Source organism: Podarcis filfolensis, assembly GCF_964270895.1.
Source record: "Podarcis filfolensis genome assembly, chromosome: 3".
In the NCBI taxonomy this organism is placed as follows: Eukaryota; Metazoa; Chordata; class Lepidosauria; order Squamata; family Lacertidae; genus Podarcis; species Podarcis filfolensis.
In genome coordinates this window covers 42,383,373-42,396,487 of record NC_139606.1, presented here as the reverse complement: position 1 = coordinate 42,396,487, position 13,115 = coordinate 42,383,373, and the positions used below count along the sequence as shown (strand labels likewise).

Here is a 13,115-nt window from a genome sequence, read left to right as displayed (position 1 = left end):
TACCTCTTTTGCCTCCGACTGCTCTTCCTTCTTCTGACCACTAATCGTCACCCCACCACCAACCGCCTGGCTCTCAACCTTCTTCCCCCGGGGGTTCCCTGGAGGGTTCTCTAGCTAGTGCCTCCCACCACTCCTCTGCCTCCAGCCAGTCCATGACATGGTCACATATTCAGACCCCATTGGCGCAACTGCCTTGGCCCTCTACTTTTACATCTCAATACAGTGGTACCTCGAACACTTCGGGTTACAAACACTTTGGGTTACAGACTCCACTAATGTGGAAGGAGTACCTTTGGTTAAGAACTTTACCTCAGGATGAGAACAGAAATCACGCCATTAGCTAAAGTGGTACCTCAGGTTAAGAACGGTTTCAGGTTAAGAACAGAGCTCCAGAATGAATTAAGTGCGTAACCAGAGGTTCCACTGTACAGTATATACAACACAGAATATTATGCTTGATAAGCTTCCTATCACAATAAAGCTTTCCCCCCAGTTTCATCATAAACTTACACTGCCCTTTAGTGTTGCAATATTAGATTATTTCTTACATCCACCCTCACAAGGCAAATTCTCAACATTTCGCTTTCACAGATGGAGAGCACAGCCTGGGGAAAACTGATTTTCCCAAAGTCCCATGATAAAAAATGGTTCTAAGTCTAATGCAATATACAGGGAAAGATTTGGCCCTTGTGTATTTCTCTGCATACCAATTCTTCTCCGGTTCTGCCACTATGCTAATGAACTCAACGAACGGTGGCAACAGAAAATTGGTTTCATGGCAGGCTTTTTGATTATTGTTTTGTTCCTGTTCTATTCATAAATTACAAGCAGAGAATATACCTGCTTTTTAGGTGAAGGCATGGTAGATTATCTTTATAAAGAAAGACAGATGAGGGGGAGTTGAGTCAGAGGGCTTATTTACACAAGGTAGATGACTCAGTGTTGTTTTGCTGCTCTTCATATCTGCCCACGCTTATTTGCAATGAATTTCTGATTCAGTCCATTTTTACATGTCCAGTACAGTGACTCTAGTATTGTTCAGATATATTTATCGGCTAATGAAGCATATTATTGAAGCAGACTTTGATGGTGACTTATTCAGCTCAGTCACCCATTAACCCTTTCAAACAAAAAACAAATGTGTTACTCCATGATAGCTAATGATAATATGTTATTATTTTTTAGCCAAATATAATTCCTGGTCTATATGTTCTACAGGTATTTCTCCAAAGCAACAATTTAACAGCCTTTCCTCCTTATTCTCAGCAGATACAATAAGCTGTTATTCCTTACTATAGCTCAGTGGATCGCTTTATATGATCAGCATTATGCTGATACAGGAAGGGGTGGGGAGTAAGAGAGGGAGAGAAGAACCAGTTTACCGCCTTTTTAATTCTTCTCCACAATACTCTTAAAAACTAGAATCCGTATTTTGGAAGAAGCATTTTACTCTTAACAACAAGAAGTGACATGAATTGTGGCAGGGCTAGCACTGTAGAGCCTCACTGGGGTGGGAGAGTGGGAAAACTTCATCTCGAATTTTGCTTCTGAAATGTATTTTGATCAAAACTGCAGACATCCTTTTGTTAGCAGCAGTCAACCCTGCAGGAAGCAAACCTAAAAACAGACTTAAAGAATAAAGAAATCTAAATTCTAGTTTCAGTTAACAAACTCACTGCTCAGTTAAGTAGCCGACTTCTGATTAGGACATAAGCGACAGCATTAGAAACACAGAAACTTTTTCATCATCTCTTCAGAATCATCTTTTAAATTGTTTGGTATGTGTCAAATCTAGATCAAGAAGCAAGACTGTAGCAAGAAGCAATGGGTAGGTGTTGTGTGTTTCCTCTCCACTCTCTTCCTCTGGTGCAACCACAAGGAGATTAGAAGCTTGTGTTTCTGTTTCCAAATAACAGCAGTCTGTTGCTATGTCCATTCTCTGAGAAACAGTGATTAGTCTTAAGTATGGTTTAAACCAGGCATAGGCAAACTCGGCCCTCCAGATGTTTTGGGACTACAACTCCCATCATCCCTAGCTAACAGGACCAGTGGTCAGGGATGATGGGAACTTGTAATGGCTTTAGGGGTTGCTCGTGCGTAAGTTAGCGCCGCTCTGGGCTAGGTTGCCTGGTTAAACTGTTTCTGTCTGGACAGCCATCCACTCTGTGGCTGTTCAGTCGCTAGCAGAATCCGTCAGTGGGCGTTTCTTGAACCTCTTCCAGCAAAGAAGTTCTTTGACGCCAAGTCGCCGCCTACTTCCCCTGCGCGGAAGTCTTCTGCGCAGGGTGGGTGTGGGCAGCGGAGGACCTGTGCTCTCCTCGCTGGTCTCCTGCGAAGAGTCCTGGAGCCTCCTCTCTGCTTCCCCCATCGACCCCCCTCTATCCCTGGTGTTGCGCTGATTTTCTTCCCCAGCCGGAGACCTGCCTCTCTCCCTGCTTGGCCCCTCTCCAGCATCGCTGTGGAGCCTCGCCTCCTCCTCTAGTTCCGATGGCAGTTCCCTGACAGAACTGTAGTCTCAAAACACCTGGAGGGCCGAGTTTGGGGATGCCTGGTCTAAGCCATAGGAAAGGCTAACAACATTTTGAATTCAGACATAACACGCTACAATTAGTTGAAAACTGAAATTAAAGCTTCTAATACGCACCTCATGACGCTGGAAGAGCAAATGCATTAGCCCAATGCTTGAGCACTATGGTTTCATGTAACATCTCAACTCAGCCGAAAGACTTCTGTAAACACAATTTCTTCAACACTATGAAAAATTTGACCCGATGTCTAAGCACCACATATATGCATAGCAATTTGCTCCAACTTGTTCTTCCCGAAACTCCTGCCACCATCTTTGAGCAGGCTTCAATATAAGACAATAATATGAAAGCAGAAAGCAAGAAGAACTCAAGACCTGTGCTGTTAATCAGGGCACACAGGAACAGAGATTTCATCAAGCTCCTGCAAGTTTTCCAACAACAAAAACTCCTGAACTATTATTGGCAACAGATCCGAGGAGCATTTTTCTTCCCCTACAGCTGTCTTCTAAAGTAGCCCAATGCTCCATCTTCTCTACTTCATTTTCTGCTGTGCCATATTATTTCTGACAGTACCACATGACAGTACAGGCAACTTAGATAGAGAGTTGTTGGAGTGAAAGTGGGATGGTCCTTCGCTTAGTCAGAAAAAGATATCTATATGAAGTTCCACCAGTGATCTGCATGTCTCTGATTTGTATGTTTCTGTGTTGTTGTTTTTAAAATGCATGCGAAACTGTTTGCACAAATACTTACCATTTAAGATTCTGTTTTCTTCAGATACAATGGGGCAAGATTCTGCAAGTATGCAAGAAGAATGCTGTGATCATGAGAGCAAAAAACTCCCACAAGTTATGCTACAATATGCAATCATTCTGGGCAAAACAAAACGAAACAAAAAAACTGAGGAAAAATAAAGAAGGCTCATCAAAGCTGAAGAGAAGAAAAATAAAGCATGCAAAAGAATAAAGATCAGTAAACTGAAGAGAAGAATATATCCAACTGTAAATAAAGGCAATTATTTGATGGGCTACTAGCATATATGATGAAAAAGTTAGTAGAACCTTAGGAATTATATATTTAAAGCCACGGTTTCCCCAGTCTGGATACATTAACTGCATAACATATAAAACTGACAAATTGAAAACTGGATTTCTTAGAAATGCTGCAAACCATGTTTAGCATTATGCTCCCAACATGTAGGATGCTGTACTGCTAATGACACAACTATCTGCTATATTTTCGGATAATGAAACAATCTCTATGAAAACCACATGGAACTGCCTCATTATGCTACATCATTTATGTGTAGAGACTAGAATGATTTTTTCCCCCTGCATGCCATTGTGCAATGTTTGTGGTAGTGTGAATAAAAGCCACCCAGCTGCTATGGCAAGCCACTGTTTGCCACATGGCAGCACTTGCTGCAAGAAGCAGCTTAAAGCACATTTCATTTAGCACCCATTTATGTGCACCAGCCCTAGGACTTGCTGCACCAGTGCTGCTTCAAATGGAATGCATTATAACCCTCTCAGTGGCAGTACTCATGGCCTAGGACCCTCATACTTACTGCACCACCTCTCCCGGTATGCCCCACGGAGAGCCTCAAGGTCCATAAATAACAACACCCTAGTGGTCCCAGGCCCTAAGGAAGTTAGATTAGCTTCAACCAGAGCCAGGGCCTTTTCAACTCTGGCTCCGGCCTGGTGGAATGGTCTGCCTCATGAGACCAGGGCCCTGCAGGATCTGATTTCTTTCCGCAGGGCCTGTAAGACAGAGTTGTTCTGCCTGGCCTTTGGCTTGGAGCCAATTTGATTCCCTCCCCCTCTTTCTTTTTTCTTTTCCTTTCTCCTCCTGCGATGAGGCTACATTTTAATATTTTAATGTTTCAATATTTTAATGTTGTATTTTAATTTTGTTTTTAAGTTGTATTCATTCAACTTGTTTTTATTATTGCTTGTTAGCCCGGCCTTGGCTGGGGAAGGCGGGGTATAAATAAAAATTATTATTATTATTATTATTATTATTATTATTATTATTACTACTACTACTACTACTACTACTACTACTACTCTGGACAAGTCATCTTTGCCCCTTTCACCTGCAAGCAAACTGCAGGAAACACTAGACTAAAGTTTACAACCATTTCTGTAACTAACAGCGCATTTTAATGTTGTCATTCCTAAGTCGGGCCTTTGAAAATGTATAGTACTTTGTATAGAGCTGATGTCTTATCAGCAGTCATTTTTAGGAATGGAATGATCTCTATATGGAATACTGAAAGCTTGGGATACTTTGTCCTACTCTTTAAACTTTGGCTACAGCACATTTATTTACATGTTATTTTTTCCATAAAGGAAAAAAAATAGATACTTTTCAAATATAGTATCAGGTCCCAACAACTGGGGATAAATGAACTGTTTAACTGCTACTTTGTCCTCAAATAATTCAGATAGTCTTCACTCTAAATGTAAGTGTACCAAAAATGCCAACAAACAGCAAACTATGGCCACAAACACAGCTCGCTCGAGTCTCTAACTCTGCTTTAGACTTGTGGGTTTTTTGGTGTTTGTTTGTTTTTTCAAATTGCGATCATCTCTGCCACATAGACCACCTCTGCTTTTTAATATTTTTAATGGATTTCAAAAGCAGTGGTGAGTGGCAGGCTCTCATTTTTTCAAGAAGCACCACAAGTCCCATGGGATGCATATGTAAGCCCCAGAGATTGCCTAATGAAGGCCCTCTGGAGATTGTATCCAAAATTTCCCCCTTAAGATTATTGCTCCCTGTCGTTGTTAGTGTTTGTTCTTAGAGCTAGGAAAGACAAACAGCTAAATTACTGTACAATGAACTATCTTAAGTAGAAGAAATACTGTAACTATTAATTTAGCTTTGTATATGAAGCTGACTTTTGAAAGGCTGTATTGGAAGGTGATACTCAGTATAATTTAAAAGTGCCAAATAAAATGAAAGGATATTGATCTATGTCTATTACACTGAAAAGGAAATTTTCGTAGTTCTCCTTTATAAGACATTCTAAACAGCCTCCATTTCCTCGCTGAATCCAGGAGTTCAATATCATTATAGAGTGTGCAACAGAAATTAGAGGAAGAAAACAAGCTTACAGCATCACACAAGTCAGCAAGAAGTCATGAAGAAGCTACTACCCTGGAGCGAACAGAAGACGTAGAGCAAAAGCTAGCAGAGCTTATGGGAGGCGGGAGATCATGATCATTCACAACCTCAAAATTGCCTAGGATGCCCAATTCTTTAATGCTATTTTAATCACATAAAAGTTATAAACCTGCACCAAGACCATTTGTTTTAAAACCCTGTTCTTGTACTTAAAAGATGCCTTAGCCAATCTGGATTCTACAGATTCTGCTCAACTAGAAGACTACTCTTGGTTACGTTTATACACAGCAGCATCTTACTATAACTCACAGTGTCAGCTACATAGCAACAATAAAACCCAGTCTCCTGAGCTCTCTGTTGTGTTGACACAGCAAGCAAATTAAAACAAGAAGCTAGAACATTGCCTTTTAAAGCTGAACCAACACTTGGCAAGCATTAAAAATAAATTTTAACAAAACTGTGCTACTCAGGAGTATGTATTGAGGGAAGGGAACCATGGCTCTGCAGAGGTAACACAATGAACTAGTTTTGCACATCCAAGAATTCAATCTAACAAACGCTACTTATCATAAGCAAGCCTCAGTTAAATGAATGGGTCTTTAATAACAGGCAGATCATGAGCGCACTAATTTGCCTATGGATTATCATTGCATCCAAACTCAGGTGCTTAAGTGGTCAATGCTAAGGGCCTCAACAAAAGACAATTTAGGTGTGCACATACACTGTAAAGTGTAATGCAGCAATGTGTTTGAAAATTCAGATATCACAGAGGAAGCCAGAATTGGCTACGTCTCTCTGTCAAGTTACACTAGCAAGGGAAATTGATTTTGGTATGGAATGTGTCAATGAACCTTACTCCAACATACATGGGATTAGTATTGCACCTAGGTTTTTTTAAAAAAACTTATTAAACAAATTATTATTAAACACACACACACACACACACACACACACACACACAGTGTATACCTTTCAAAGCAGCAAAAGGTTTGAGTGCCAGTCTTCCAACCATACACTCTTTCAGCATCGATTCATAATTAACCCAGCGATGAACCTGCATGTAGAAGAAACCAGGACTATTTTAGAGGATTCGGGCACTTATAAAAACACTTGCTCTTAAGCAACTGTAAAGGTATAGTAAAAAAAATAATGAAAACTTGTTACATAGAACTTCTGAATGAAAACAAACAGAAGCAGAGGTAGGTCCTGATCCACCATGGAGACAGAGGTACTAAAGTGGCATAATATGCTTTTCATTTTTAAGAAATGTAAACTCAAAATAGGAACAATGCAACTAACACATGGAGTAGCACTTAAGCTTCTGATTTAGCTATTTAAGAGGGCACCTTGCTGAAGTTGTACCCAATTGCTCAACAAGTGCATTATATAAATGAATTTTCAGTTTATTTTTGGAGTGGACTCTCTTTCCTTTCCTCTCACCTGGCCAAATACTTCAAAAATACTTCAAAATAACACATCTTACAACTCAAAACATCAAAAAGTTGTTGTTTATCACGATACACACATTATACACAATTCATTTTAAAATATAGTAAATTACACAATAGTGTCTTCTTCAGGCAGCAGAATACTTTATAGTGTGCAGCTTTCGGATTAAGTTTTGATGAACTGAATATGACCTGTAGTCTTTTTACCTGATCAAATAGCTCTGTGCCATCAGCTCCTGCTGCTTTCATCAACTCATCTTCGCCACCAGGGTGATATTCCATATACGGTGTGATATTATACACGAGACCTACAATTTTCGTAAAAAGAATTCTTTAAAATCCAATTAAAACATGCAGCATGCCCTCTATGAAAAAAAATATATTAAAAATCTATCTATCATCTATCTATCTATCATCTATCTATCTATCTATCTATCTATCTATCTGCATTGCTCCTTTATTATTTTGGCAACACTGAAACAGGAAATTGTACAATGAAAGTGGTTATATTCACAAAAAGACAGGAATGCCATGCTAGGTAAACCTAAGGCACAATATTAAAGCACATGTGAGAGTCCAGAATCCAGAGTCACATCTATCCTTGCTTCAGAGGAAGTGGTAGATCCAAGCATACATCCCTTTCCTATGTGCATGGTTACCCTTTCCCCTAATCAATGGAGATGTAGTCACATTGGGAAGAGCTCTGTGCATGCACTGCAACATGCAAGGAACCAGGAAAATACATATATTTACTTTTGCAACCAACTACTGAATCGGAATGATCACAGGTAAAATATTATATCCAGTGCTGTAAACTGTTCTACGATTGTAGATGTTATAAGAATTTTAAGGTCATATATATATATATATATATATATATATATATATTAATAAATGTATAAACCACATGTCTGAAACCCCACAGAACAAAGTCCAGAAACCATTTTGTCTCTCCCAAATGACCTCAAATATTTCTCTGCAAGGTGAAAGGAAAAGGGGAGCCTCCCCATTGTCTCTTTGCTCACAAATCCTGTCTCAAGGGCACATTTAAGATATGAATGGGGTGAGCCTGTGACCTGGATTCAGGGACTGAGTAGTTATTATAACAAAAGAGTGGCCAGGATGCCCAGGTAATCCAATCAGGTAACCTGGCAGACAGGATAAAAACAACTCACTCAGATTTCTGTTATAGACCGTCCCTTCTCTGATGTATGTATGATGTATTTGGGGTAGTGGTCTTGGGCTACACCCCTTCTGTGATGTATGTATGGTGTATGGAGTTGTGGTTTTGAGCTACAGGGTGGGCAGTTCAAAAGTCTATATAAGGGCTTGCACACCTTTGTCCTGGGTCGTCCTCCTCTCTCCTGCATGTGGGGGGAGCACCCTGTTGCAACAGCTTTAATAAAGATCAGGCTTACTAGCTGCTTTGCTTCTCAAGATTCTCTGGTTGGCCTCTGTTATTTTCTCCTACTGATGGAGAACCTACAAAGGACTCTATAAGGGCTCTTGTGGACCCCATAAGGGAAAGGGAGCAGTTTTTGTTTACAACATAGACAAGGGATCCACTCTAAGAAAAGTATTTGCTGATAAATGGGTTAATCAGAACTGTGGGGTTCTCTCTCATTACAGACTTGCAAACTTGCAAAGCTAGAGAGCTACAACAAATCCACTAGGTTTCAAAAATGCCCCAAGACTGTGTGTGTATAACACTGTCTATTTAGCAGTAGCACAAGATAATAATAGTAATAATAAAAAATTTTATTTATATCCCGCCCTCCCCAGCCGAAGCCGGGCTCAGGGCGGCTAACAACAATAAAACAGTACAAAAGTACAGCACAAACAACACTCTAAAATCATTCATTATAAAATTAATTCAAATCAAGCCACTGGCAACCATTGGGACAGAGCGCCGCGAAGATTGCCGAGGGAGGGAGTCAGGCTGTGCCCTGGCCAAAGGCCTGGTGGAACAGCTCTGTCTTGCAGGCCCTGCGGAAAGATGTCAGGTCCCGCAGGGCCCTAGTCTCTTGTGACAGAGCGTTCCACCAGATTGGAGCCGCAGCCGAGAAAGCCCTGGCTCTAGTTGAGGCCAGCCTAACCTCTCTGTGGCCTGGGACCTTCAAGATGTTTTTATTTGAAGACCGTAAGTTTCTCTGTGGGGCATACCAGGAGAGGCGGTCCCGTAGGTACGAGGGTCCTAGGCCGTATAGGGCTTTAAAGGTTAAAACCAGCACCTTAAACCTGATCCTGTACTCCACTGGGAGCCAGTGCAGCTGGTATAGCACCGGGTGAATGTGATCTCGCAGCGAAGACCCCGTAAGGAGTCTCGCTGCAGCATTCTGCACCCGCTGGAGTTTCTGGGTCAGTCTCAAGGGCAGCCCCACATAGAGCGAGTTACAATAATCCAGTCTGGAGGTGACCGTCGCGTGGATCACAGTGGCTAGGTAAGGGCGAGAGAGGTAAGGAGCCAACTGCTTAGCTTGGCGGAGATGGAAAAATGCCGCCTTTGTTATCGCTGCAATCTGTGCCTCCATGGAAAGGGAGGTGTTGAAGATTACACCCAAACTCTTAACGGACGGTGCTGGCACTAATTGCACCCCCGCAAGAGATGGGAGTTGCCCCCCAATCCCATATCGTCCCGTCCCAGCCACAGGACCTCTGTCTTCGAAGGATTTAGCTTCAACCGGCTCCCACGTAACCATCTAGCCACAGCTTCCAAACATCTGGTCAGTGTGTCTGGGGCCGAGTCAGGATGGCCATCCATCAACACATAGAGTTGGGTGTCATCGGCATACTGATGGCAACCCAGCCCAAAACTCTGGACAAGCTGGGCGAGGGGGCGCATAAAGATGTTGAAAAGCATCGGGGATAGTATCGCACCCTGAGGTACTCCACACACCAAGGAGTGGCGCGATGACAAATCCCCCCAAGCGCCACCCTCTGTCCCCGACCAGAGAGAAACGAGCGCAGCCATTGAAGGACTGTGCCCTGGATCCCCACGTCGGCAAGGCGGTGGTCCAGGAGTTTGTGATCGACCATGTCGAAAGCTGCTGACAGATCTAGAAGAATCAGCAGCCCCGACCCGCCTCGATCCAGCTGTCTACAAAGATCATCTGTTAGGGCAACCAGAGCCGTCTCGGTCCCATGTCCAGCGCGGAAGCCAGACTGGAATGGATCCAGAGCCAATGTTTCACCCAGAAACCCACCAAGCTGTTCAGCAACCGCTCTCTCAATCACCTTACCCAGGAACGGAAGATTCTAAACCGGGCGGTAATTGGATAGATCTAAAGGATCTAATGATGTTTTCTTTAAGAGGGGACGCACCACTGCCTCCTTCAGTTCCCCTGGGAATGTCCCCGTGCCAAGATACAGAGAATAATGCTTTAGGGATTCATGGACCACTTGTCCAAACATCTTAGCTCAATACAGATGTCACATAACAAAGCCTTTCATCCAATATGCACTCAGAATGCCATCTAGTGTAAAGTGCTGAGCACTGCATATCAGAAAAGGTATGTTAACTCTGAAAGCAGATTCAGTCACTTTTTTGTTGATAGGTATCTTTGCAGAGTGTCCTGGGCAGACAGGTGAATTTATAACATCACTGATAAAAAATCAGAAGCGGGTATTTCACCACTCAGAATGGTGTGAGTGCCATTTTAAGGCTATCACAATGTAGCTGATGTCATAGGAAGGATCCAAATTTGTTCATAATGCATGGAAGTGCTTTTCTTTCTCAAATCATGCGACCCACAGAAAATGTAGGTGATGCCAGCAAGTCAATACATACAAATTTATATAAGGTGTGCTTCCCACTATCACTTGAACAAGATTTTAATTACAGATAGGTAGCCGTGTTGGTCTGGCATATTCGAAACAAAATAAAATAAATAAAATAAAATAAAATAAATTCCTTCCAACTAAGTTAGTTATTGGTATAAGCTGATACCAATAACTAACTTAGTTGGTCTCTAAGGTGCTACGCTACTGGAATGATTTTTTTAAAAAAATTTAATTTTTTTTTTATTTTGTTTCAACAAGATTTTAAGACTTTTTTTGGGGGGGGGGGAGCATGTCAGTTGTACAGTGGCATTTAACAGGTCTGTGTAAATACATATATTACTGTAATTAATGGTACTCTTCATAGCCAGGCAACTCAGGGATTATTCTGGTATATTAGATTCCTTATTCATGTTTTAACCAAGACCTACAACAAGCAATTTTGCCTTTGCATTTAATGCTTTCCTAAAGCACAAAGCAATTATAGCTATTACCATGCATTACATCTGTGCAGCTTGGCAAAATACAATCTACTATAGATAAATGTTTCATATTTTCCGGAGCATTAAAACTACAGCTGAGAGAGGAATGAGTTCCAAGCTGGCCAATGCCAGCAATATACTCCACCTGGAGGTATTTTTTAAAATGAAAAGCAGCATTCAAGAGCACAAAAATAAACAGTGAAAATGGAACAAAGATGTTTACAATGTTTGCCAGACTCTGTTTGTCAAGTCCAAGGCCAACAAGGGGAAAAACACACTGGAAGAAAAGTAGAGGTTAGTACAAGGGAACGCGTATAGTGTTAAGTCTTCCAGAGAAATCTAACAGTGTATTACCTTGAATTCATGGACCATAGCTCTATCAACAGCAATTCACTATGATGACAAATATAATGTAGAGTCAACATGTACAAAAGCTCTACTTTCAGAGGCATCAAGCCTGTCTCTACTAGAAGCAGAATGCTGGCCCTTGGTTTTCTCCTGCAAGGCAATTAATTTGTCCCACAAACCTCGAAGAAGCATTCTGTAAGCACAGTCTGTGTGTCATTTGGCTCTCAGCCTATTAGTGTACTGGTCAGGACGCGACCAGGAATGAAAAGAACAGTCCAGGGAGTCAAATGATGTTACAGAGAAATACAGGAAGCTGCCTTATACCAAGTCAGTCCACTGGGTCCATCTAGCTCAGCATTGTCTACAGACTCTACACTGATTGGCCATGACTCTCCAGGTTATCAGACAAGGTTCTCTCCCTGATCTACCTAGAGATGCTGGGGAAATGAACTTGGGACGTTCTGCAGGCAAAGCAAATGCTCTTCCATTGAGCTATGGCACTCTCCAAATATCATTCTTCCATTTGAGGAAAAACAGGTGTTTGGTGGTTCATATCCTGTTTGTCTCTGTTTCTAGCATAAAAAAGCAAGGACTCAAAACTGAACCAAAACTTTTTTTCCTGAACCTGAACAGAATTAAGTCCATTTGACTGCTGATCTCAGGATTCTTATAAGACAGGGCAGACAGTCCAACTTTTCATATCAAGAGAGCCACAAGAGTACTTTGAGACGGAGCCTGCGAGCTGCACACTGCTTTGTTGTGTGGGGGAGCAAGGCCAAAAATTCACACACACCAGCCTTCATGCTGCCTTCCTGAAGCCAGCTAAGCAAGGTGCTAGACTTTGGAAAGGAGGCATAAGGCTCTGGAAGAGTCCTAGAGCCCCTCCCACAGCTGGAAAAATGCTAACTGGGCTTTGGGAAGGCGGCAGGAGGACTCTAGAATCCGGTCAGAGCCCCCATGTCTCCTTCCCAAAGGCCAGCACCTCCTCTCCTGACTTTGAGAAGGCAGTGTGAGGGCTGTGGAGGGTGTAATCAAATGTTGCCACAGTCACCAAAAGAGGCCTCGAGGGCCACATGCAGTCCTTGGGTTGTGTGCTGGACCACCTGTTATAGGAGAAAGAGAACCTAGGCCCTGGAGCACACATACCATCTGCTCCTGACAGAACGATCAATGGTCTGAGAAAACCGCTGCGGCAGATCCTGCCCCACCTTCCCTTGGACAACCCTGAGGGAGCCCAGGAAAGGAAGAACACATACCATCAGCTCACAGTTGGCCTGAAATGAATTTGTGACTCTTCATTTTAAATAACGTATTTGTTTTATTGCTTTAAAATAGTAAACTGCCTTGGGTGCTTTGGCAGAAAGGGAATTGCAGTCCAACAACCTCTGGTCTATTGTCTT

At 42.1% G+C, this 13,115-nt stretch overlaps 1 protein-coding gene across 3 annotated transcripts in view; it reads right to left on the bottom strand.

The window, feature by feature from the left end:
- The window catches only part of CYB5R4 (cytochrome b5 reductase 4), a 33,867-nt gene that overhangs the window by 16,388 nt on the left and 4,364 nt on the right, over nt 1-13,115 (bottom strand). For 2 of the 3 annotated variants that reach the window (XM_083608239.1, XM_083608241.1), the window contains exons 3-5: nt 7,316-7,416; nt 6,630-6,714; nt 3,282-3,323 (exon numbers count right to left, since the gene is read on the bottom strand). In XM_083608239.1, the coding sequence (XP_083464365.1) occupies nt 3,282-3,323; nt 6,630-6,714; nt 7,316-7,416 (228 nt within the window). The remainder of the gene's footprint in view (nt 1-3,281; nt 3,324-6,629; nt 6,715-7,315; nt 7,417-13,115) is intronic. The other variant, XM_083608240.1, reaches the window with a different exon arrangement.